Genomic DNA, 26,591 nt, shown 5'->3' on the forward strand with positions numbered 1-26,591 from the left:
TAACTATAAAATTATTTCCAGATGTCATGAGTTTAGTGTCAAATAAAACAACAGTCTCATCTGTTTTTATCTGCAGCCTAGATTGAACCAAACAGACGACGGTGGACCAGGTGGAGTCTTCTCAGAGAAAACGTCCTCCTATAACCTCTCAACACCAGCAAAGGTTGAAACATGTGGCTCCACCAACCTCCACCTCTCCCTCATCAAACACCCTCGTCTGACGTTCTACTCATTATTTGGACTAAATGAGGTTGAAAGCGACTCTTCAGAAAACCTCTGGGTGACATCACAGAGGGTTTTAAGTTGTTCTAACTTAACTCGGTCTGTTGTTAGCACTCAGCGAGATGTTTTTGTACAACTTAAATAAAATACAGGTCGTCAAAGGTTCTACTTTAGAGAACAAGGTTTGTTTAGAAGAAAAAAGAACCGAGTCGGTGTGGTTGCTGTACAAGGAGAGGACATTTATTGAAGAATTCCCAACATCACAGATGTGTGTTATCTGAGGTCGTGTCTTTCAGATTTCAGTGATTCAGACAAAGTGAATTCATCCACTCACATGCAAGTCACACACCTGTGCACTCACCTGCTCCCCCAGACACACACAGGCCCACGGTCCAACATACGTTCACAGTCTCGATACGTACAAAAATTGATACAAATACAAATAATACCACAATAAAAACATTGTAATTATTCTTTTTTTAAGAAATTCTTACAGTTTAGCTATGTTCTCTATTCTGTAGAAAGACAACTAAGCTTTAATAAGGGAACAATATTTTCTTCTGCCCTTCTCTAAAATGATCAGTATATCATCAATGAAAATTATTACAGCGTACATATATATACATGTGTGTGTATATATGTATATAAACACACACACATGTATGTATACACATATTCATTTTAATCTATGATTTCTCCGACGGCCCGTTCCTGCTGACTTTATTCACAGGCTGTTGGTTCAGATCCTGACGTACGAGGACTCGGACTTGGAGCCCCGACTCGCATGTATCACTTTTTAAGGATCCATGAACGACAAAAAAAGATGACAAGATGAACCCAAACATCCCAGCATGTACAGTCTTCAGAGTCCATCCACCCAAAAACAGGTGACGCTCCGTCTTTTCATCCCCAAGATATCGTTGAGGTCGACTGTACAGTCGTCCAGTGTATCGTCTCGACTATTGACGGGTAAAAGCCCAGATGATGAGATGCTGTTCAGTGTTGTGTAAGAAAATGTTTCTCACCCTCCAGTTTCTAGAGTCAAACCCGACAACGTAATAATATCAAGTGAAAACAGAATAAAAGAAAAGTCCCCATACAAACTGCACAACTTAATAAACAGCAACGAATCAGAGCAAACGTATTCACCAAACTCAAATTCCTGTTATATTGTTGCTTGAAAAGCCTCCGATGTGAAAGGAACAGCAGATTTGGACCAAAAACGGAGATAAAAAGGTTGGGCTGCTGAGTCTAACCCGGAAGTAAAGGAGGTTGCATTTCCTTGACTGACCACTGGGGGCTGGCTCCAAAGACGAGTCTCCTTTGGCCTCCGTGTTGAAATGTCTACAATTGCAGCAGAAACAAACTTACTGGTCAAGAATATAGTTTTGGTCCCGCAGCTGGATGCTAATGCTAAACTTTCTTTCCAAAATCAACCAAATGAGTTAAACATTTTAAAAATCAAATCACATCCTTAAAAACACCAGAGGGAGAAGTTTTGCACATCAGAAACTACGGAGCAGCGTATGGACTAAAGCCTGATTTACACTTCTGCATTTCTTCTTCGTCTTTATAAACGCGGGTGAAATGATAGCTTGTTGTTTTAGGATTTTATGAAACTGTTAAAAGTATGAGGGTTTTTTTCTATAAGATTGTACACAATGTACAATTGTAAAATGTCTAATTGTTGCTCTCAGCGCAGAACCAGCTCCTGTTTTTATGACCAGACTGATTAGCTGAGTTCTTCTTTAGGTGAGGACGGTGAAGAGGAACGAATGTTTCAGATTGATGGGTCCCCTCCTGTTTTTATCTGGGTTTTGGTTTTCGTAGATCTTTGCTGGGTCGGATTAGAGATAGACAACAGAAAATATATGGCTGAAAGTGTGACATGTTTAAGTTTCTTTTACTGCAGTCGGCCTCCCAGATAAGGTTCAATATCGGCTCCTATAACGTACAAAACACCTCCCTTTTTCAGTATAAATATGACTGGATTGATGACCAACGTGTGCATTTCTTTCTTGTGGTTTCAGAAAATTGTACCTCCGGCTGGAAAACATTGTGCATGATATAATAAAAGCTTGTATTAACTTTGATTCTGTTCCCTGGTTTTCTTATGGTTCACCAGACAAATGAGCTCAATATTCATCAGCTCCACAGAAGGAAAGTTTGCTCTAGGAGGCGACGCGCTGCAGGAAAAGAGCCTACACTAGTGGCTGGTGCTGGAATTACAGAGCGGCGTCAACAATAATGCAGATGCAATAATGCGCGGTGGTAGAAATCAGGCTCCCCGGACGTGTCACGAGTGCTCACAAGCAAGTGGAAACGAGGCGTCGCTGGTTCCCTCCGTGATCTCACCTGCTTCGCAAGGTCTGGTTTTACCGCCAAAAGTGACAGAATAAAAAGCTGGTGAGAACAACGAGCAGCTAATGTTAAAAAGATCCAGAAACCGCCTAAAATACCAGGAATTGGGTGTTTGATGACGGAACCTCCAACCAAAACAGCTCTTCTATTACCCAGATCTACTTGTTACTGTTGTTACGTAAATACATTTACAACAGATGCCCAAATTTGAACATCTAAGGCTCCTTGTTCAGAGTTTGTAAAAATGACAAGACGAAGAAGCAGATTGACCTGAACGGCAACGTGAAAGAGCTCAGGAACTGCAGTTGTTAGTTACGCTGATCCGTCAATGAGCATCTTCAGTGGGCGACCCCAACTGTTACTGCTCTTGAGACCTGGTTTCATGCTGGAGACGCCCTGTTTGTGGTGGAATCTCACCTTTTATCTTGTTAAGGACTGACTCGTTTTTGGAGCCAGATCCAGCTCATGAGAGAAGGTTGCCGCTTCTCTAAAAGGGCAACGTTAAGTGATCATTTCAGCAGCAGAACTGCACTGCGTGAGTGTTGTGGTCGTCACAGCAGCGACATTACAGGCGGGGAGGGTTTGTTGGGGGTCCAGATATCCCCGCCAGCCGCCAGTGGCTGCAGCACTGAAATACGGGAGCGGTGCTACCGTCTTTCTTTCATGATTGTCAGCTTCCGTCTGGCGCAGGTCACAGCCGCTCGGCGTTGAGGTCTCTGTGTCTGGCGCTTCTCAAAACTGGGCCGTCTTTTGTGGGACAAAAAACCAAAAGAAATCATCAAAATGACTTAGATCTTATCTAATCAAGCTGCGATGAGCGAAGCAAAACTGGCTCTGCGAGGCGTGTCCCAGCACTTGTGCATTTAATGTTCAGCGAAAACCTCAAGTGTTGTTTTTTTGTTTTTTGTTTTGTTTTATCTAATGCTACTTTAATAACCTCAGAAATGGTTACCGACTACAACGACAGAGAAGCTGCTGCAGTCAGAACACCCGCTTCACCGCCAGGACGCTTGCAGCGTGATCATCCTGTTTGAAATGTCTCCTCTTCAGCGCCCGGCTCATACAGGCCGTCCGAAGACGACCTGGAGTCTCCTTCCACCTCCTTCCACCTCCTTCCACCTCCTTCCACCTCCTTCCACCTCCCAGATCAACCAGTGCATGGATCCTCCGAGGAGGCGGAGAGTCTTCCTGCAGTGGGACCATCTACAGGCCCTGCTGTCCCCCAACAGCTGCGTCCACTCAGTCGTTTCCATCCACGGGTCACACACACATACATGTACACAGACGTCCCTCCGTCCCTCCAGGCGGGGCCGGTGGTCGGGGTGCAGACGGGGTTGAAGGGGGGCCCAGGTTACCAGTTCATCATGGAGCTTCTATTGAGGGTCATGAAGAAGACTTGACTGCTGCCTCCAGAACGAACCGAGGCGAAGAAAACCTGCAGAGAACGAGGGAAGGACGTGTCAGGGCATGTGGAATGTATGTATATATATATATTATATATATGTATTAGGGCTGTCAAAGTTAACGCGTTAATAACCCGTTAACTTAACGTCCTCTTAACGCCGACAATTTTTTTTAACGCACAGGGTACAAAAAAAGCGCATTCTACAAGTTCTGGCCGTCGACGGCACCCGTAGCTTGAGGAAAAGTATGGTGAACTGAAAGATGGAGAATGAAAAGGGACTTTTGAACGGCTAGTTCTCTTTCAAAAAGATGCCAGATGGTTCGCTGGACAAGACTAAAGTTATTTGCATGTACTGTTGATTTGAAATGAATTACCATCGAGCCACGTCGAGTCTTAAATACCACTTGCATCCAAACACGACCGATGCAGAGAGCGCAGCGCAATTTAATAAACATTGGCATAAAGCAGCACATTTGCCCTTTCTCATGTTGTTAACAGTATTAAAAACATTAAAAAAAACCAGGTACCCACCCCCCCCCTCCACCCACCTTGTCGTTCCTCTCCGTCAGGAACTTGAGTCTCTGAGCTCGCTTGTGCATGAAAACTCCGTCCAGGTGTCCCGTCTCCACCGAGCGGATCTCGATGGCCTTCTCCCCCCAGCCCATGATCTGGTTGGAGTGGATGTACGCTGAGGACAGAGGACACGTTAGATTAATTAAACTTTTGAACTAGTTTGTCCTTATGAAACTATCAGAATCAGGTCAGCTTGGAAAACTGCCTGTTTCTCACATGCCTGTCACAAGCTCTGTTAACAGCTTCCCATTGTCTTTAAGGTTAGCTAAGGGTTAGTTGGACCATCTGTCTAAGACCACCATAGAATTCCTGTTTTTAGTCAGGAAGCCATTTGACCCCTTGACCTTTGTGTTTTTTAAAGATGTCTGTTGCTCTGACATTCCAGATTAGTTCCTGAAATTAAGTTAACTGAAATGTCACATGTGTGTCTTTGTAACCCCAATGTCTGTTCATTGTCTGTTTATTTAACTGCTGACTATCCTAATATGGTAATGTTCCTGTCAAAGTTTCTCAATAAAAGCTGATGCAAAGGAGGAGCCAGCAAGCATTTGTCGAGAGCATCCAAGAGGGCCATGTTGCTCTGCAAAGCTCCAACTTTGCTTCCCTTCTGCAGAAGGCGTTAAAGATCATTCTACAGTCTCTGTGTCTTTCCTAAGTTATGAATTTATGTTATGTTGATTAGGGACCCAACAACACTTTCAGAGAGGGGGGGGGGGGGCAGAGAGGGAGGGAGGGAGGAGATGAGAGGATGAGGATGAGGGAGAGAGGGATGAGGGAGAGGATGAAGGAGAGAGGGATGAGGGAGAGAGAGAGAGTATGAGGGAGAGAGGGATGGGGGAGAGAGACACATCTGTGCAAAGCCTCACAGAGTTCTTGTTTGTCCAGAAGGTGCTCATTTATTGACCCTTCATGTTGTTTCAAGACTTTAAGCTGACTTAAAGGTTAGCTAGGTTTAGTTGGACCATCTGATAACACGAGACCCCCATGAAGTTTGGCCTGGTGACTTCTGGTTTGTAAATAACCCAGTGTCTTTAAAAACCATCTGTTCAAACCTCCTGTTTTAGAGGTCCTGTTTTAGTTGACCTCTTGACCCTTTGTGTTTTAAGGATGTCTGTTTGTTTCTTCATACCAAGCCTCTTCAACTGAAAAGTCATGTGTGTGACCATCTGTTTCTGTCCATTGTCCATCCACTGTCTACCATTGGTTGTCTTAACATAGCCGACGCCTGTCGGTTTTTCAATAAATACCTGCTGCAAAGAAAGACCCAGCAAGCATTTCGTCGAGAGCGAGAGGGCTGTGTTGCTCTGCAAGCTTCGACTGTGCTTCCCTTCTGCAGAAGGCCTTTAAAAATCATTTCTACCAGTCTCTGTGTCTTTTTCTAAGTTAATTAATGTATGTTGTTGATTTAGGAACCTAACATTTTGGTGCCGAGAACCCGTGATCTCAAGCTCTGACGATTGGCACGGCGTACGATCAAAAGGGGCCATCAAAATCTGTTGACAGCGTTCTGACTTCAGGAACGGGGCCCAGATTGATCTGCGCTGTTCCAGAGTCCAGACGACGAGATTTCCGAGCCAGGGGAAGGCACTAGGAGACTAGGTGAGAGACCTCTTTTGAGTGAAATTTCTGTGTATACTAACAAGAGGTTAGCGAAAACGGTGTTTGGCGGCGGGTCGGGGACCCGATTTTTATAGAAGGCATAGGGGCCTCTAAAAATACTGCCTAAGAGCAGTGCGTAAGACCAACATCTAACTCGGTCGGGGACCGGCTTTTGATGTCAGAGGACTTTAAAAGTACAGGATAACGAGGAGAGGTTTCTTGGAAATGATTTTTAATGGTTGTGTTTTATGTTTGTCTAATGTTCGTCTAATGTTTGTCTGATGTTTATGTCTGTTCAATGTTTGGGGTTTCCAAAATTGAGGGGAAAAATTTAAGTTGTTCACTAAATATCAGGCTAAAACCAAACTGTTAAAAAAGGAAACTTGTGTCCTGAGAGAAACTTAAGAAAGAAAATAACTGACGAAAAATAGCAGAGGCGTGGTTAAGCTGAAAATTTATGCTTAAAGAATCTCAAAAGATGCTTAATTGATGTGGAGACGTCCTCAAACTTAAGAAAATGGAGACAAATCTTGCGAAATATAGGGAACTTAAAAAGAAGAAAATCAACTAATTTAAGACTGAAAGAAAAAATGGGTGAGAGAGGTATTGATGAGAGACTGGGAGGGCAGAAGGCTGCAGCAGGGTGTGACTCTGTGTGTGTGTGTGTGTGTGTGTCAAGCTGCAGCTCTCTGAGTGACTCTGTGTGTGTATGTGAGAGACACTGTCTGTGTGGGTGTATTAATGACACGTTGTAAACAGCTGAAAGTTTCTGTCATTTTAAGAGAAAGAGAAATATGATTCTATTGACATAGTTGTGCGTTAAAATGAGAAATTGAATAAAGACAGAAAGGTGAGATACGTAAAAGTCCTCATTCAGATCGTGATCTGCTTTAAACAGATTTTATGGTGCTTGGAGATGCAGCCTGTTCCTCCAATAGAGGAGGAGGGGCTGTTTGGGTCTGCCTGTAGCACAAAATATTAGTTAGGGGTTGAATAGAAGAAACATGTTAGAATATGTTTGGATATTATAAGATAATATGTTAAGAGGTAAAAAGTTTAAATTCGTATGAGCTTCTCTGTCGAAGGTTTTGTTAAAATGATACAAACGACGGCAGCTGTGTGTCTGTGTGTGTGTGAAAGCATGCTCCGCTTTACGAGCGGCTGTAAGGCTCTGTGTCTGAGGGAGAACTTTTTTGTGTTTGCTGGGAAGGAGGGGGGTTTTGAGCTCTCCTTGTTACAACCAAAAACGTAATAATGGCCAATAACGTAATAACTGCCAATAACGTAATAATTTTGGCCATTTCAAATGTAATAAGGCCAATAGTGTAATAATATGCCAATAATGTAATAAAACTTTTGAGCCAATAACGTAATAACTTTTTGCCGATAATGTAATAAGGCATTACATTATTGGCTGGTTATTACGTTATTGGCCTGGTGTTAAAAAATTATTACAAAATTATTACATTATCTGCAAAAAGTTATTACATTATTGACTCAAACATTTTATTACATTATTGGCACATTATTACACTATAGGCTTTATTACATTTGAAATGGACAAAATTATTACATTATTGGCAGTTATTACGTAATTGGCCGTTATTACGTTTTTGGTTGTAACACTCCTCTTGGAAAAAACATAGAAAAATGGAGAAATATAGTTTGTTCTATCATTCTAAGCCCTGAATGAAGGCATAGAATCATAGAAGTTTAAATTGGGTTAATTCATCATTTAATTTGCAGATTACTTTTGTAATACTGTATTTGACTCGGATTGTATGGAGGAGTAACAAACCCGTTGTACAATCTTTTTAGAAAAGAAGAACTCTGAGTGCATACTAGCCTATTCACACTGAAAATGTGTACATTTGTGATCAGTGTTGCTACCATTTAGGTTGTGAGTTCATCTGAAATGCACCAATTGAGTTTGGTTAGTGTAGTTTGAGGAGAAGTAATTTACACATTTGCAGTGATACACAAACCCACATGCAGATGATCTGAAGTTGTGTTTAATGTTAGTGGGTTTTTGTCTATGTGTAGTTTACGCATGGGAATTTATCCCACAATTTTCTTAAGACTTCTATGAGTTTTCATAGAAGAGCGTGCATTTGCGTTGCAGCATGCAAACAGAAGATTAAGAATCTCCTGAAGACTTTTATAAGTACTCATGATTTATCTGGAGATAATTTTCTGATAATTTTCTGACAATTTTCTGACAATTTTCTGACAATTTTCTGACAATTTTCTGGCATTTCTTTTTGATTTGGGGAAAATAGAGCTCAACAACAGTTGAGAAGACATTATTTGATAGAATGCTCCTTTAAGTCCGATGTTTTGTGACTATGATTTATTGTTTATATATATATATATATATATATATATATATATATATATATATATATATATATATATATAAGTTCACTGAAGACTACTGTTTACGTTGCAGAAGAGTTGCTGCACTGACAGTTTTTGTGTGGTGATACTTTAATAAGACCATATCCCACTTGGGTTGAAATAAGAACGTTTTTCAATGAGAAATTCTGTAGTCTAATCTACGGTGGGAGACAGAGTTTAAAAGGTTTTTGCCCCTTCTAATCTGGTGATGGGAGGGAGGATCTCTGAGGGACATAGATATCCAACCCTAGAGAATCATTAAGTCAGACTTGCCGACCTGCCAGGATGCAGAGGTCAAGAAGTGGGAGGGCCACTTATCTGGGGAGGAGTCAGGACTCAGGCAGCCCTGACCCCCCTCTATCCCCTGTTGACATTAGAAACAATGCTCTTGCAAAAAAGAAAAAAGCATTTGGCTAAATGAAGGTGCTACTGCAACTAGCTACTGTAACTTCAGAAGGCCTTTGTCTGGAGCGAAGCAGACCAGTGCTTCCAAGGAAGTTGTTCCCCCTGGTGGCTAAGTTGAGCCATAGGGAGTTTCTATGGCTCAACAGGAGGGAGTAAGGGTACATATGATACATCATGAGGATTAAATACTAAATACCCTTTAAAATTTTTTAGTAGGAGCTTTCCGACATGTTGCAGATACAACATGAAAGGACCTATCCATTTGAAGTTGTTCATATGGATTTCATTCTTGGAGTGAACTAATGGCCTGTTAAGTTAAGGCTCAAGAAAGCCATGGCCTGAATGATGGCCATTAGTCGAACTGTACATGAGAATCGTCTTCTTGTACGCTGCTGTTTTCTTCCTCTCCCCCTCTCCTAAAGCAGGAACTGCTGAAACTGGGTGACCGGATCCTGAGTTGAGTGGTGAAACGTCATCACCCGTCAGGACGGGCCCTTTTGCTGTCCAGATCAGGACACAGACAGCACCGACAGCACCAGCAGCAGTAAAGGCTGCTGAATGATCTACTGCGTTCACCAGTTGCAGTGAAAGCTAGCAGAGAAATTCCAGGCTTGAGTAGTGCGGGAAGTCGGGCGGTACTCGAACCTTTGCCCGCTGAAGAAATCAACTGATGCCTACTCGCCAGCCACAGCCTGAAGAAGACTAGCCAAACTGTCTTGCGACAACAAACTAGGAGAGGAGTCCGAGGAATGGAAGAGACTTTTTCACTACTGAGTCATGCTGACATAATGACTGAAATTACGATTCTGACTATCACTGTCTTTGTACTTTTCTGTGTTTTCATTACCTGTATGTTTACGATGACACTGGAGTGTTTTATTCTGGGTGCTGTGAAGTTTCAAAATGACAAGAGGAGGGAAATGTGAGGTTAATCAACTCTTTTGAATTAAGATTGTCATTATGAAAATAAAAAACTATCAGAATAGGAACAGAAGTCACCAGACAGGCCATTCCCTGAAGGTATTTAGGTATTTAGGGTTTTGTTAACAGCTGAGCAGTGTCTTTAGACACATCTGTGCAAAGCCTCACAGAGTTCTTGTTTGTCCAGAAGGTGCTCATTTATTGACCCTTCATGTTGTTTCAAGACTTTAAGCTGACTTAAAGGTTAGCTAGGTTTAGTTGGACCATCTGATAACACGAGACCCCCATGAAGTTTGGCCTGGTGACTTCTGGTTTGTAAATAACCCAGTGTCTTTAAAAACCATCTGTTCAAACCTCCTGTTTTAGAGGTCCTGTTTTAGTTGACCTCTTGACCCTTTGTGTTTTAAGGATGTCTGTTTGTTTCTTCATACCAAGCCTCTTCAACTGAAAAGTCATGTGTGTGACCATCTGTTTCTGTCCATTGTCCATCCACTGTCTACCATTGGTTGTCTTAACATAGCCGACGCCTGTCGGTTTTTCAATAAATACCTGCTGCAAAGAAAGACCCAGCAAGCATTTCGTCGAGAGCGAGAGGGCTGTGTTGCTCTGCAAGCTTCGACTGTGCTTCCCTTCTGCAGAAGGCCTTTAAAAATCATTTCTACCAGTCTCTGTGTCTTTTTCTAAGTTAATTAATGTATGTTGTTGATTTAGGAACCTAACAAGAGAGAGAGGGAGGATGAGGGAGAGAGGGATGAGGGAGAGGACGAGGATGAGGGAGAGAGGGAGGATGAGGATGAAGATGAGAGAGGGAGAGACGGTGAGAGGATGAGGGTGAGTGAGGGTGAGTGAGAGGATGAAGGTGAGTGAGTGAGAGTGAGAGAATGAGGGTGAGTGAGGGTGAGTGATAGGATGAGGGTGAGTGAGGGTGAGTGAGAGGATGAGGGTGAGTGAGGGTGACTGAGAGGATGAAGGTCAGTGAGTGAGAGTGAGAGGATGAGGGTGAGTGAGAAGATGAAGGTGAGTGAGTGAGAGTGAGAGGATGAGGGTGAGTGATAGGATGAGGGTGAGTGAGGGTGAGTGAGAGGATGAGGGTGAGTGAGGGTGACTGAGAGGATGAAGGTCAGTGAGTGAGAGTGAGAGGATGAGGGTGAGTGAGAAGATGAAGGTGAGTGAGTGAGAGTGAAAGGATGAAGGTGAGTGAGTGAGAGGATGAAGATGAGTCAGGATGAAGGTGAGTGAGAGGATGAAGGTGAGTGAGTGACAGTGAGAGGATGAGGGTGAGTGAGAGGATGAAGGTGAGTGAGGGTGAGTGAGAGGATGAGGGTGAGTGAGAAGATGAAGGTGAGTGAGTGAGGGTGAGTGAGAGGATGAGGGTGAGTGAGGGTGAGTGAGAGGATGAGGGTGAGTGAGGGTGACTGAGAGGATGAAGGTCAGTGAGTGAGAGTGAGAGGATGAGGGTGAGTGAGAAGATGAAGGTGAGTGAGTGAGAGTGAGAGGATGAAGGTGAGTGAGTGAGAGGATGAAGATGAGTCAGGATGAAGGTGAGTGAGAGGATGAAGGTGAGTGAGTGAGAGTGAGAGGATGAAGGTGAGTGAGTGAGAGGATGAAGATGAGTCAGGATGAAGGTGAGTGAGAGGATGAAGGTGAGTGAGTGAGAGTGAGAGGATGAAGGTGAGTGAGTGAGAGTGAGAGGATGAAGGTGAGTGAGTGACAACGAGAGGATGAAGATGAGTCAGAATGAAGGTGAGTGAGTGAGGGGGCGGAGCAGCTGATTGGCCGACCTACCGACGGACGTTGGCATCTCGCCCCACTGCAGCACCACGTCCTTGGTGATGCGTCCGTAGGTGTTGACGTAGACGCCCTCGTCCTCGTAGCACAGCAGCATCTCCATGCCGTCGGTGCGGGGCAGCACCACGATGGCGTGGGGCGTCACCTGACCCTGGATCTGCGGGGACACGCAAAGGTCGCCATGGAAACAGGCACCAGCACACCGCCATGCACGCCTGCCGTCAGCAGCGGGAGGCGGTTGCCGTGGTTACAGCTTCCTCCCTCCACACAAACACACACATTTGTATACATGTGGGGATGTAAATGTCGTAGGGAACCTTTAATAAATATGAAGTAATAACTTCTTAGGGAACCTAAGCAGCTATACCAGCACACACACACACACACACACACACACACACACACACACACACACACACACACACACACACACACACACACACACACACACACACACACACACACACACACACTGTCTTACGTGGGAGGGGATGTAAATGTCGTAGGGAACCTAAGCAGCTATACCAGCACACACACACACACACACACACACACACACACACACACACACACACACACACACACACACACACACACACACACACTGTCTTACGTGGGAGGGGATGTAAATGTCGTAGGGGTTTCCCGAGTCCACATCCACGACGTGGAAGCCAACAGTGGAGCCATAGATGACCTTTAACCTCTGGCCCTCCTCCACAGTCAGGTCCACCAGCAGGGGGCGGTGCTGCAGCTCCACGAAGGACTGCAGACACAGACCAGGTACCAGAGTCAACGTACTGGCAGAAGCTCCATCGCTTCAAAACACTGAGTCTACATGCAGTAATTCTGTTCAAAAACCGCATGCAGCCTGCGATTCTGCTCCCCCAGCGTTAGCGCCTGAGTGTTGGTCGCACAGCTGATCCCTGCAGCGTCAGGCAGCTCGGAAACGGCCAGAAAAGCTGTCGACGACTTCGCAATTTGTCGATATGCCAAAAAGCAGAAATCCTGTTATCATTAATCCAATTATGAAGCATCTTCAATCGCGCTGGGGATCGATTCAAATGTCAAAAATCGATTCGATTCAGATTCTTAAGATTCAGAATTGATTATTAGGATTTGATTTGATTTGATTTGATTCGATAGTGATTTGGGTTAGTGTTATTAAAAATGTTTTTTGAGCTGTTGCCTGAATTATATGACTGTAAATAACTAGTGAAATATTCATTTCACAATAATTATTATGAAATAACTCAGAAATAAATAACTCAAATAGGCTTTTAAATATCCATTTAAAGTGATAAAAAAAGAAATTGCAACAGCTCATGCAGTAAACAAATCATTTCAGTTTGTCTAATTTATTCTGTCACCAGACACAGCTGCAATGAAACACCCGGCATTTTTCAGGTATTTCATGACAAACCGTGTGTCTATAAAGCTATAATAGATATAATAATAATAAAATAATAATCGATTTTATTTATAGAGCGCTTTTAAAAGATCTCAAAGACGCTTCACATCAAAGATAAAACATCAAGATCAAGAAACTTAAAAATTAAAAAAAACACAGGATAAAAGATAAGAGATAAAAGATAAGATAAAGGATAAGAAACAAATCACACATTAAAAGCTGTTCTCAAGAGGTGAGTTTTGAGATGATTTGAAATATAGATAATATGAACTTCATTGAACTAATATAACATTTTGAAATTTAAGCTGAAATATCCAAAGCACTGAACACTGGTTGTGCACGGTTGGGAGTGTGTATGAGTGTGTATGAGTGTGTATGAGTGTGTATGAGTGTGTATGAGTGTGTCCGTGTGTAACGTGTCTGGTGATTCAATGATCTGCTAGTTTAGCACACAGTTGACTGGACACGGAAGGATACGTGTGAAGAAAGATCATGTACTTTAACAGCGACGCCTGTAATAGGTGGAATGGTAATTTTGTGTTACAGTATGACGCGCTCTCCTCAAGTTTCTTAACGCAGCCGGTTGTCTGTGCGAGCGGATATTAACGCATATGGCAGCATAAACACAGGCTCAAACAGCAAGTATTTTCCATTTTGCGCTGATTTGTCAGGCGTTTCTCGACATGTTTGTTTTGTTCATGAGGGCAGCCGGGGCGGGAGGGGCAGAGAAGCGCAGTGTCCCCAGCTTTTAGTGGCCCTTCTTGCAGCATTTCCTCCAAAGAAAAGTTCATTTAGTTCAGGAGTTTTCAAAACCAGTGCTTTGTTAACGCTTCAACGCCATGTTCATTGTTTGATAGTTCCACACCACATGCATGTTGGAATTAAATGACTACTGGGATTAAAGTTCACTGGGCAAAAATGTAATAAAGAAAAAAATGTGATCTTTAGTCATACAAATCGAAACAAACAGCCCCTGCCAGGTATCGTCCCCTGAAATATCCGCCACTTGAAGGTGGGCTCGGAACACAAAAGTGAGTGGTGATTAGCCTACTGGTTTACCGCTGGCCGCCTCTGGCGATGACCCAGAGGAACACGGCCCGTCAATCTCCTTCAAGTCCAAGTCCATTCACCCACAATGCACCAGTCATTTGTATGTGCTTGCACAGGAATCAACATCTTATCTTTCTGCAATCAGGGACTATACGGTAATCCCTGGTTCTTCGCGGTGGTTACGTTCCAAAAAGAACCCGTGATAAGTGAAATCTGCGAAGTAGCAACCTGTATTTTTTTTTTACAATTATTATACAAGGCTTCAAATTGCGGAGATCAGCCCCGCCTCACTGCGACCCGAGTTATTGGATTTGAACGGGAGAAAATGAAAAATCGATTATGAAAAAAAAATACAAAAAGTACAGTAGGATAAATTGTCACTCGCGCGTATTTAACTGAGAGAAGAACATAGTTATGGGTCATTGTTGTCGCTCTTTTTTCTTCTTGGCAAAAAGATTCTTATAAACCGACATGCCACCATGGATTATATCTGAGAACTGAACGATTCATCAAAAGGTCCCGTTCTTGAGCTGCTGCTGAAGCTCATTGGCCGTTCTCAGCATTGTTGCTAAGCAACCAACGTTATTGACACAGGAAGTGAAGAAGCGGGGAGACTGTTTAGCCAATCAGAATGCAGAACACCACGTCTTCAGGTTTTTTCAGATTCGCAGTTTTGTTAACAATAGATTCCCTCAATTTCCTAATGCACCCACAGATTCTCCATTGGAGTCATTCCTTAAGCCGGCACCTACCCTGAAGGGAATGATGTCACACTTCTACACTCATATTCATTCTCTTCGTTTTGTCTCTTTAAATTCAATTAAAGCACTTTGGGAAACAGACTTGGGAGAGGAGATCTCAGAGGATCTCTGGGAGGAGGCTCTTAACAGAGTCCATAAGTCTTCCATCTGCGCAAAACATGGACTTACTCAGTGTAAAATTATTCACCGTGCGCACTTCACAAAGGTCAGGCTCTCTTAGATCTACAAGGGGGTGGACCCAACTTGTGACAGGTGTCATCAGGACCAGCAAGTCACGTGCATATGTTCTGGTCCTGTCCTGCTTTACACTCTTATTGGAGAGAAATCTTTGGATCATTATCAAGGGTTACTCATAAAGTAATAGAGCCTAATGCGATGATTGCGTTGTTTGGCACATCTCCACCCACAATACCACTCACCTCCTCAGAAGCTGCTTTTATAGCCTTTGTTACTCTACTAGCGAGACGCTTGATCTTACTCAAGTGGAAATCCAACTCCTCCTTCACACACAGTATGGATAAGAGAAGTCCTTAATTTTGTTAGACTAGAAAGGATTAGATGCGTTTTGAGGGGCTCCCTTGGAGAATTTTATAAGACGTGGGACCCGTTTTTTGTGTATGTTCGAGAGCTGGACTTCCCAGCGATTCCCGAGTGACCCATTACATATTTCAGTGATATAGTTGAGACATGACAGATCCCGAACTGACCAACAGCTATTACTTTATTTTCTAGTATTTTGTGTTATTATTCATATAATAATATACTGTATTTATATACTTTTATGTTATGAAGCTATTGTTTGTCTTTAGTCTTCGTCTTGAGTTTTGTTCTTTAGTTTGTAGTATTTGTCCTGTCTTGGTTTATTTTTGGTCTTATTCTGTTTTATCTTGCCTGCTTCTTGCATTGTTGCATCATTACTCCATTGTAATGTTCTTTTATTTGAAAATTCCAATAAACAGATTGTGGAAAAAAAGAAAAAAAAAAAAAAGAATGCAGAACACGATGCACAATGCAAATCCATGAAGCAGTGAGAGGTGAAAGGTGAACCGCCTTATAGCGAGGGATTACTGTATTTAAAACACACATCCTCCTTGTTAGATAACGTTTTAAGCACATTTGAGTTACCTTGAAGGCCATAAACTTGTGGTAAGGTTTCGGAGCCCAGGCGTATATTTCAACGGAGTTCTTCAAAGCGATGACCAGGAACTTGATCCTCTCGTATTTCACTGCAGGGAAACGTAGAAGCAAGCCAGACATGATTGTTCAGACCGATCAGAGGGGACGTGAGCTTCTTGGTTATCTCTGAATGTGGCGATGGAAAGAAAAAGAGACCAAAAAAGGTGCAGGAATACGATGAAATATGAAACTAAATCACACCTTTTTCAAGCCTGATCTTAACGGGATCAATAAAGGATTATCCTCTTATCATCATCTTAACATGTTAACGGATAAACCGGACGTTGGTCCACGTTCTCACGGCTGTCGTACCGACTTTGTAGTGAACGCAGCCCTCCAGCTCGCCCACGGTGATCCAGCCCTGCTTCTTTTCCACCTCCGGATCGTTGTGTAATATCCGGTTCCTCAGCCAGGACAGGTAGTAAACACGCAGCTTGTTCTTCTTCCCTGGTGGCGACAAAGAAACAACATTAAGAAGAAAAAGTGTAGTTTCACCCAGGGCTGGGGATCCATTCAAATGTCAAGAATTGATTTGATTCTTAAGATTCAGAATCGATTATCAAGATTTGATTCGATCCGATTCCGATATCGACCTGGGTTAGTGTTATTAAAACAGTTTTTTCAGCTGTTGCATGAATTATATGACTGTATTTCTGCATCATATTAATACTAGTATTATATTGAGATTAAACAGCAAGTATTCGCAGCTAATGATGCTGTAAGGACCAATCAGCTCCCAGAATGCTGATAGAACTGCTTTCAGAAACATTGTGGGTCAGAATTACCAAACAGATCCAGGGAAGCAATCAGAGGACGTATTAAATCGGTTTTATTTTTTTTTACCACATTCTGTTTTTATTTTTTTAATTTTAGGTCTTTTTTGGTTTTTAATTTTTGAGAATTTGGTTTTTAGCATTTTATCCAAATTATCCCCAAGACAGTATATAAAGTAATGAAAAAATAGACAATTTATGCAATTATAACTGAAAACTTTAATGTTTTCATACCTTTAAACATATTTAAAGGCAAAAACATAGCACTAGTTATTCTCGTGTCCAACAAAACATTCCTTTTTTGCTGCATAAACAAACAAATACTAAAAGTTGAAATGTAATGATGAAAAATCAAAAAAAAAATTATCGATCTTAAGACATACAAATCGATTTTTAGGAATTAATATGAGAATCGATTTATAATAATAGCAATAATGTAAATTCATAGAGTTATAAAGGGGTAAGAACTAGGAAAAAGTGTATACTTCCTCCTACTCCTTTGGAAAATCGATTTTCTTTTCAACACGGGCCTAGTTTCCCCACATCTCCATTAGCAGGACTGTCTCCATGGCAACCAGAACAGACATAAAGGAGGCGAGGAGGTCAACCCACCAGAGATGGTGACCAGGACGTTGAGTCCTTCCAGGACGTCCATCTGTTGGAAGCGTCTTCGATTGATCAGGTTGTAAACTTTGCCTTGGCCGCTTCGATCCAGCAGCATCAGTCCGTTCTCCGTCCCCACCAGCAGGTTCACACCTGGAATCACACAAACATCTGTTTTATGTGACGGCCGTTCGTCCACACGGGTCTGAACGTCAGCGTGAAGCCGCCGCCTCACCCCACAGCGCCGCACACAGGATCTCCGAGTTGAAGCGCTTCTTGTATTTCCGGATCTCCGGCGTGTCGCTGTGCGGCCGGATGTTGGTGGGGTTGACGTTCACCACGGAGATTTTCCTGGCCTCGTTCAGCCGCGCCTCCTCCTGCTCGTGCTTCAGCAGCTCGTCAGCGAACAGAGCTGCAGCACGACGGAAAAACAACACTCTTATCTGCTGGAAAACCTTCTTACAGTTGACCCTTTATCAGCTTTCTGATTGGTCCCTGACTGACCAATCAGAAACATCATGCTCCGTTACTACATCCGATTTATCCCATTGGACCAAACATCATCTCTCTCGTTCACATCAGTGGAAAAAGCCTAGTTTTTACAGGCCTTGTATCAACATTTAAAATCACTGGATTATTTTTTAAACTTTGTATTAGTAAAGAGGAACACTTGTGTCGTGAGGGTGCAGCGTATTTTTATCCCCAAACTGGCAGAAATCTGATCTGTACTTCCAAAACAAACTTGGCTCGGCAGCAGCTACAACCCAAAACAAACTTTTTGTTTGTGTGTTTATTGTGTTTTTCTTTGTTTCTTTTACCTTTTCTTTTTTCCTTTCTATTCTTTTTCTATTGATTGATTTGTTTTTGTGATTTTGTATTGAGGGGGAGGATGTTTTATAAGCCCCTCGGGCTTCTTTTCCTCTCCTGCACAATTTATTTGTCCTTGTATGTTAAAAAATTACTGTGTTATCATTGTGCATATGAATAAATAAATAAATAAATAAATAAATAAAACTACAACCATGAAAGCGTTTATTTATTCATCTTAAAATGCTAAAGCGGTTGTAAAAGTGACGCCCGCTACCCAGAGAGAATCACAGGAATACATTTCATCCCAAAACCAACGGTAAATTACGATAAAGCTACGTGGACGGCCACACCTTCCACCCTGCTCAGCTAAACTCATCAAAATATCTTGTTTGCGCCAAAAAAACCCAGTTTTTTAAGTCTTTTTATTTATATCTAGTTGCTGTTGATTTTCTTTGGTCCAATAATTAGAAATAAAGTGATGTAAAACCCAGATTGTACTATGAAGTGGACGGGAGAGATGACGGTTTTGTCCAACTGACGAAGGGTCAGTTGGACTTTTCAGAGGACTTATTGCATGAGGTCCAGACAGTAAAGCATGAGTTATACTTCTGCGTACCAGCGGGGCAGAGTCCCTGCATCCTCTCAGGCGTTTATACTTCTAGGTTTTTGGTTGCATTGCGCTGTAATTTCAGCGGAGTCGTACCTTCAGCCGAGTCCTGATCGTCGTCTTCAGTCGGGGAGGTCCCGTACACCCTCGGGTCCACGAACGGCGTGAAGGACGACTTGGAGCCGCCGCCGCTCCCCATGCCGTACTGCAGAAACAAAACAGGACACCAACGTTGATCTGACGGCCTGTTCCTTTAAACTCGGCCGTGAAACAGGTTTAGAAATAAAGGAAACGCGTAACTGCGCTCAGAGAAGACACGTTCAGTCAGAACTCTCTGGACTTTAAAGAATTGTGCAAGTAAATAAGAAAAACTGGTCTGTAGCAGTTTCCTTGATTTATCCACCTGCATCATGTACTCAGGACCGGGGAGGGGATACTTCCTGGATCAGAGGTGGGAAAACAGAAAGAGGCAACAGGGAGAGGGACCGAAGAGCAGAGGTTGGACGGAACAAAGTCTTTTCCAGGGAAAACGCTGGAGCCAGAGGGGCAACATCACACGAGGCAGGGCAGGAAAGTACAGGTGCCACTCCAATTTATGAAAAAGTTAACCACATTGATGACATATGAGGCTTAACTTGATGCAACAAGAGTCACAAATTCACTGACAATTAATATGGACATTAGCCACCTGACACGTGTCACTGGTAAACGTGACAGCGGTGTTCGTATAAAGGTTTCTGTTGGTTTCAAATCCGGTTTCCTCGATTCAAGCCTCGAAAATCACCACAACCTGGATTGTTAGGAATTCACACGAGAGTTCTGTCATCGAGTCCAACTGACCAGAGTGATGCGGACGCTAATGTCGCCTCGGCGTGAGGAACTTCCTCGGGTTTCCCAGAGTCTTTCTCTGGATAACTGATTGTTTTGTTGACGCTTTGGGGTTAACTCTGTTCTTTGTAGAACATCATCGAGGACCCTCAACGATTCTGCTCAAAATAAGGGGTTTGGGTTCCCCTTATGGGTTCTACGCGTACGTCGGTGCACCATGGGATACCGGGTCATCTTTATAAGGAGAATCCCAATTTTCCCTACAACAGGAAGCTCCAACTTTTCCAAAGTTAGTAAGAAAAAACTCAGTTCCTCTACCGACCACTAGGGTCTGGATCCAAAAGTGAGTCGACTTTCACATTAAAATCTTCAACTTTACAGCAGAAATAACCATATTTACACTCTGGTAGGGAAAAAAACCCAACAGTTTAGTCTCCATAGTTAATTTGTGACAACTATACGGGGGTAAAAATCACCAATTTATTCATACTATATTAGTATAACACTATTTATCATATTGTACTTACTATGTTTACAGTACACTTGTTCAGTTTCTTTTTTACTGTATTTTTTATTTCTATTTTTTATTTATCTTTATCTAAAAGATATTTATTTAGTCTGAGTTCATGTTGTCCTGAACATGTATCTGACTTTAAGCTGCTGTAACACCCAAATGTCCCCTCTGGGGATCAATAAAGGACCATCTTATCTTATCTTATCTTATCTTATCTTATCTTATCTTATCTTATCTGACCAAATGTAACATCCCTTTGATACCAAAAGTCTGCATATTTGGGATATACCCCAAAGACACGATCAACATAACAAAGCAATCAAAAATGACTGATTTTGGACTTCTCCATGCAAGGAGAGTGACTGCACTACACTGGAAAAACGTTGCACCACCATCACTTGGACTGTGGAAGAAGGAGCTGGTGACGGTCTTGGTCTGGAGAGGTTGACTTATATAGTCAAGGGTAAACAGAAAGAATATATGGATGTTTGGGACTCATTTATGTCTTTCTTGACCAACGAAATGGATAACACTGAATAACAAAACAAAACTTACACTGGCGATGTGAATGTTTTTTTTTTTTTTTTTTACTGTTTGTGTGATTGTTTTAGGGGGTATATGTGTATATATATGTGGAAAAAAGTTTGTAAATTTGACATAAGTTCTGATATGCTTGTTAAACTTCAATAAAAAATATTGTTAAAAAAAAAAATCTTATCTTATCTTATCTTAAATAATCCCCCTTCAATATATGAAAGATTATCTTGTATTTCCATTACGACACGAATGTTGGTGATTTATAAATACAGAATATTGTTGCTCCAGAAGCCTCATCAGCGCTGATCCACCCTGGGTTCACAGTGCCAGTTTCCCGCCCTGATCTCTGGGTGAGGTTGCAGGGCAGGTGATGGGGGGCAGGTGATGGGGGGCAGGTGATGGGGGCAGGTTAGGGTGGGGGGGCTTTCAGGGGCCCGTATCGGGGTGCTGCTCCACCTACTTGGGCCCCGGCGTCCCCGGGGGGGGCCAGAGGGGAGCTGCTCTGCTGCACCAAATCTGGGAGATTGGTGTTGCCAAGGAACAGACTAAAGTTGCCAGGGAAACCGTTGCTGGCAGCAGAGCCCCGCCTCGGTCCCCGAGATCTCTGGAAGAAACACACAAATAAAAGAAAAGAAAAGAAAAGAAAAGAAAAGAAAAGAAAAGAAAAGAAAAAGGGGGCGGGCTAATGTGCAGTCGGGCTGTGATTGACAGGTGAAACCCTGCAGTTGTTTATGTGAGTGGGTGGGAACCATCTCACCTTCATCACACACACACACACACACACACACACACACACACACACACACACACACACACACACACACACACACACACACACACACGAGCTTCGGCTCACCTCGCGCATCCTCAGAGTGCTGTCCTGGGATCTGTCTCCGTACAGGTCACCGTGGGCGTCGTTGTGACTTCCTATCATGCTGAACGGCTCGTTGGCACTTTGACTTGCAGGAGGCCTGAAAGAAAGATGTCAAACTCTTCACCACGAGCCTTCAGTCAGGAATACAGACATGAGCGCGGTTCAGAGGACTTGGACATGGAGATATCATCTCTCCGGCATGTCCTGGGTCTGTCCTCCTGGTTGGACACGAGAACCTACTCAGCTCGACTCGGCTCTGCGTTTCCCACTAGGGGTCTAATGTGCCGAGTAGATACTTTTCTGTAACTTCTCTGCCGAGGTTCTGAGCGGCTGAGTCGGACTGTGATGTCATCACACTACAGGCCACTGATTGGTCGGGGGGTTGGAGTCAGACGTCTGAGTCAGGATGTGACATCAGAGAAAGAGACTCTGACGGAGCTTCTTGTTCATTTTATTCAACAGGCAATGGCAGCAAAAGTCTGTTTGGTGATCCAACTCTGAGGTGCAGATGTTCATAAACCTGGTGCTGAGGAGAGAATTAAAAAAGGATGTAGACGGGAGATAAGGAACGACCAGATCTACCACGGACTTTTCAGCAGCGCTGAGACAAACTGAAAAAAATTAAAAAGCGTTGCCGCTTGAAGCTTCTCTCACTCTCATTTTTTAACTTGATATCAAACACAAGCCACAGACCCAGCAGCACATTTATCATCTCCTCCAGGTTCTACATCTTTAGTGTTGTTGTCTTCTTTGTTTAGATACACAATCAAATACGTCACAGCAGCTTCTCCAACCTCCTACTTCTGCTCCAGGTGTGAATTGTAATGGAAAAGAAACCAGGCCAAGTTCAGATGAGTAGGTGCTGGTGGGTACTAGTGGAAAACTTCCCTTAAGGGAGATCCAACAGCCCTGTGGAGGAAACGGATCTCAGTTCCCTGAGTCCTGGATCTCAGGGCAGGTAGGAACAAAGACCCTCGTCCGTATCCTCCTCCATCCTTCCCTCACTTGTCAATGAGAGCCAGAAGCATTCAGAGCTGCAGCTGGTGAGTGTACGTTTGAGAGTTTTGATGAAATAACCACTATTTTCTGATATTATACAAATACAAATACGCTCCTGTGGCGCCACCTGCTGCTCGCAATGCAATTTACGCAGCAACTCCCATCACAGCCAGGGGGCGTATTTACAGAATATCAATCACAGTCCGGCACATGTCCCAGAAGTACGGTGGCCGAGACCCGCCATTGCTGAAAATTAAAGAAACGCTGCAAATAAAAACAAACACTGCTGCAAATAAAAGAAACGCTTTGCAAATAAAATAAACACTGCAAATAAAAACAAACGCAGCTGCAAATAAAAGAAACGCTGCAAATATAAAGAAACGCCGCTGCAAACAAAAAAAAAATGACGCAAATAAAAAAGCCACAACGGAAGAGAATTACCGGGGACTATTTTCGCCGATGCACCGGTGTTTTTTACGTGAGAGGAGAAGAAGACGACAAAGAGGACGTAAGTGAAAAGGAAGAAATAAAAAGAGCGAGGAATAAGAACAACGAACGAGAAAATAAGTGAAAAGGTTAGTGTTCAACGTCGCTACGTGTAATTTTTAATGTGTTACCGGCAAAAATAGTCCCTGGTAATTCACTTCCGTTGTGGCTTTTTTATTTGCGTGTTTTTTTTTAAATTTTATTTGCAGCGGGGTTTCTTTATATTTGCAGCGTTTCTTTTATTTGCAGCGGCGTTTCTTTTTGTTTGCAGCGTTTATTTTATTTGCAGTGGCGTTTGTTTCTGTTTGCAGCGTTTCTTTTATTTGCAGCAGCGTTTGTTTCTGTTTGCAGCGTTACTTTTATTTTCGGCAATGGCGGGTCTCGGCCACCGTACATAAGCAACATTTGAACCCCCTGTAAGACCATGTAGGAGATTCCACCTGCTAAAGCTACTCACATGATCCGCGGTATGTCACTGACGGCCACCGAGCCATCGTTGGCTCCGCCCTCTCCATCCTCGTCCTCGCTGCTGTGCGATTCCTCGCTGGATGACGAGTAGTCCGTCACCTTGACGGGCGGGCGGCTGGTTTCCTCCCCCTGCCGTAGCTCTCGCAGCTCTTTAGCCAGAGCCGTTAGATCCTGAAGGACGAGAAACAACACGTTTCTGGCTTTAACACGCTATTTCATGTTTTCTGAAAACTCTACAGTCCTGTTTGGATGAATTACACCCAAAAACTAAGTAAATATGTTCAAAAGTTCTCCTAAGAACAAAAATAGTCAGTTTTCAGGGTACCGAGAACACTTCCTCCAGGAGAGTTATTTTCTAAAATCTTTGCTTCAGCAGTTATTTACGACTGTAGAGCAAAGACGGCGAGTGTCGTCCATCCAGCTGGACTTCCAAGCACTTCCTCCTCCACATTTTAAAACTGCAGAAGAAGAAAAGCTGCCGCAGGAAGCTCGTGAGTTAATTACAAACTTTTATCCTCCGTCTCACATCAGCACGTTCCCAGGCCTTTGGCTCCGCCCATCTACAAGCCTCCAGGAAGTCAACCAATCAGAAAACCCCCAGGTGCAAAACTATACCAAAAGTACCAGATTTAAAGTTAAATTAGGCTGAAAATGAGTCTGTCCAACTGTAGAAGCTGCTTCTTTCCATCACATTTACTCTCAGGAACATTTTAACTGACAAACCCGAAATAAATAGGTTTTCAACCACGCGGCTTATACAAAGGTGCGGCTATAACCGGAATTAGAATCAGGGCCGGTTCTAGAAAATGATGACTAGGGGTGCATTTCAGATCAGAGGGGGTGCACATACCTGGCACGTTATTCAACACTAAATTATGCATTTTCCCATAATTTCAAGTGGAATAATAATAGCAAAACAAGAATATTTGAAGTGTATTTCAAGTGCATTTTTGCAGCAATATCGCTGCAGAACAAAGAAAATGCTACATTTAGTCTGGACTACCTCACCCATCAGACAATCTAGCAACAGAAGATAAAACATAGCAAAAAAAATAAATGTAACCATAAATATACAGGACTGTCTCAGAAAATTAAAATATTGTGATAAAGTCCTTTATTTTCTGTAATGCAAAAGTGTCATACATTCTGGATTCATTACAAATCAACTGAAAAATTGCAAGCCTTTTATTATTTTAATATTGCTGATCATGGCTTACAGCTTAAGAAAACTCAAATATCCTATCTCAAAAAATTAGAATATTCTGGGAATCTTAATCTTAAACTGTAAGCCATAATCAGCAATATTAAAATAATAAAAGGCTTGCAATATTTCAGTTGATTTGTTTTTTTAATTGCATTACAGAAAATAAAGAACTTTATTACAATATTCTAATTTTCTGAGACAGTCCTGTAAACTTGCTTGAGTCGTTGTGCTTGAACCACTTCTGAATATCCATCGTTACATTTGTGTTAACGGAGCAGCAGAGAGCAGCGTCTTGCAGATCAGTGACGGACACTGGCTGGTTTATGGTTCCGCGTTGCACCAACGCAGAGCTTACGGCGTAGAATACGCGGTGACGCGAACGTATGGTGCGCGTCGCCGCGTATCCTACGCCGTAGGCTACGCCGTAGATTTAACGGGGAACCATAAATCAGGCTGACTCGCGCGCATTTGTCAGTTTTCTTTTCGTCTTTTCAACTGAGCATGCAAACACATAAACTGAGGGTGCAATGCATGCTTTTGCACCCTCGTAGACCCGGGCCTGATTAGAATCAAAACTAAGACAAAATAAATGCAAAGAAGAATACGCTACTTATTCTTTAGCAGATAGAAGTAGAAGCAGATTTCAAACAGATAAATAGATAAATAAATACCGGTTATTTTCTCTTGGTTCTGTCCCGTTTTAATCAGCAAAGTTGCTGCCGTGTTAAAAGACAATGTTAGGAAAGGATCTATTTAGGTACAAACATGTATATCATTTACAGTTCAAAATCCTTCTGTACATGTAGTAAATATCTAATCTAACAACATAAATATATCCGGCTTGCATATCTTTTTTTTTAAATAGAGCGGATGCGGCTTATATGCGGGTGCGGCTTATAGTCCAGAAATACGGTAAATAAACCCAGAAACAAAGTAGCTGATCCTGTAAGTGAGGGAGAAAACAAACAGACACGAAACACCCAAATAAATTGAAGCTATCATGCAAGTCAGGCCCGTGCCCGACTCTCTCCGCAGGAAGGCAGCGGGCGGGAGAGACAACAGGAGGATGATGGGAGTCGGGCTGCAGGCGCCGCCATGCCTCGGACAGGGAACCGTTCAGCCCAAGCTGCCGGGGGCCGACTTTAGACGGCGTGCAGCTCCACCAACCGGAGGCCGCGAGGACGATGCAACAGAAACAAAACAAAAGCAGCCACCATCGAGATTTCCACATGTACAAACCACAGCAGGGCCTGGTGGGAGAGGGGGCGGGGCATAAGGGGGGGAGGAGGGGCATGGGGGGGGGGGGATATTCTTACCAACTCCTCCTGATGAGAGAGAGAGGAACGGTGAAATCGAAGGAGAGAGAAAGAGAGAGAGAAAGAGAGTGACCTGGATGAATGATATCAGAGGTGTGACCTCCGTCCGTTCTACCGTTCTCCACCACTCCTCCGTCCCACCTCCAGGGGGCAGTGGTGAGTCGATCCCCAATGGTGACCTTGTTAGTTCAAGCGAAAGCTCGTCTATAAATAAATGATTCATCCAGCAGAGACGTAGATGGAGATGTTGGAGAGCAGGGAACTCTTTCTGGCTACGTCGGAGGAAAACAGCGCATTTCTTTACCACCATAACGCTGGAGGAGGCTCCGCCTACCTCCGTCTGAGACGTGGAGGCTCCGCCTCCCTCCGTCTGAGACGTGGAGGCTCCGCCTCCCTCCGTCTGAGACGTGGAGGCTCCGCCTACCTCCGTCTGAGACGTGGAGGCTCCGCCTACCTCCGTCTGAGGCGTGGAGGCTCCGCCTACCTCCGTCTGAGGCGTGGAGGCT

General features: G+C 43.2%; 2 protein-coding genes across 8 annotated transcripts in view; one reads left to right on the forward strand and one right to left on the reverse strand.

The window, feature by feature from the left end:
• Window positions 1-217, forward strand: part of LOC133423567 (NACHT, LRR and PYD domains-containing protein 12-like) — a 96,186-nt gene extending 95,969 nt beyond the window's left edge. For all 4 annotated transcript variants that reach the window (XM_061713788.1, XM_061713794.1, XM_061713791.1 and 1 more), the window contains one exon: window positions 77-217. In XM_061713788.1, coding sequence (XP_061569772.1) covers window positions 77-86 — 10 coding nt within the window. In that variant the 3' untranslated portion in view covers window positions 87-217. The remainder of the gene's footprint in view (window positions 1-76) is intronic.
• A 223-nt stretch (window positions 218-440) lies between these two features.
• The window catches only part of LOC133423570 (TRAF2 and NCK-interacting protein kinase-like), a 49,886-nt gene continuing 23,735 nt past the window's right edge, over window positions 441-26,591 (reverse strand). For 3 of the 4 annotated variants that reach the window (XM_061713799.1, XM_061713801.1, XM_061713798.1), the window contains 12 exons: window positions 23,555-23,736; window positions 21,595-21,709; window positions 21,199-21,342; window positions 18,956-19,064; window positions 17,678-17,854; window positions 17,452-17,595; window positions 16,379-16,513; window positions 16,016-16,116; window positions 12,285-12,434; window positions 11,669-11,828; window positions 4,537-4,676; window positions 441-4,018 (listed from right to left, as the gene is read on the reverse strand). In XM_061713799.1, the coding sequence (XP_061569783.1) occupies window positions 3,935-4,018; window positions 4,537-4,676; window positions 11,669-11,828; window positions 12,285-12,434; window positions 16,016-16,116; window positions 16,379-16,513; window positions 17,452-17,595; window positions 17,678-17,854; window positions 18,956-19,064; window positions 21,199-21,342; window positions 21,595-21,709; window positions 23,555-23,736 (1,641 nt within the window). In that variant the 3' untranslated portion in view covers window positions 441-3,934. The remainder of the gene's footprint in view (window positions 4,019-4,536; window positions 4,677-11,668; window positions 11,829-12,284; window positions 12,435-16,015; window positions 16,117-16,378; window positions 16,514-17,451; window positions 17,596-17,677; window positions 17,855-18,955; window positions 19,065-21,198; window positions 21,343-21,594; window positions 21,710-23,554; window positions 23,737-26,591) is intronic. The other variant, XM_061713800.1, reaches the window with a different exon arrangement.

Source organism: Cololabis saira, chromosome 22 (assembly GCF_033807715.1).
Source record: "Cololabis saira isolate AMF1-May2022 chromosome 22, fColSai1.1, whole genome shotgun sequence".
NCBI classification, from domain to species: domain Eukaryota; kingdom Metazoa; phylum Chordata; class Actinopteri; order Beloniformes; family Belonidae; genus Cololabis; species Cololabis saira.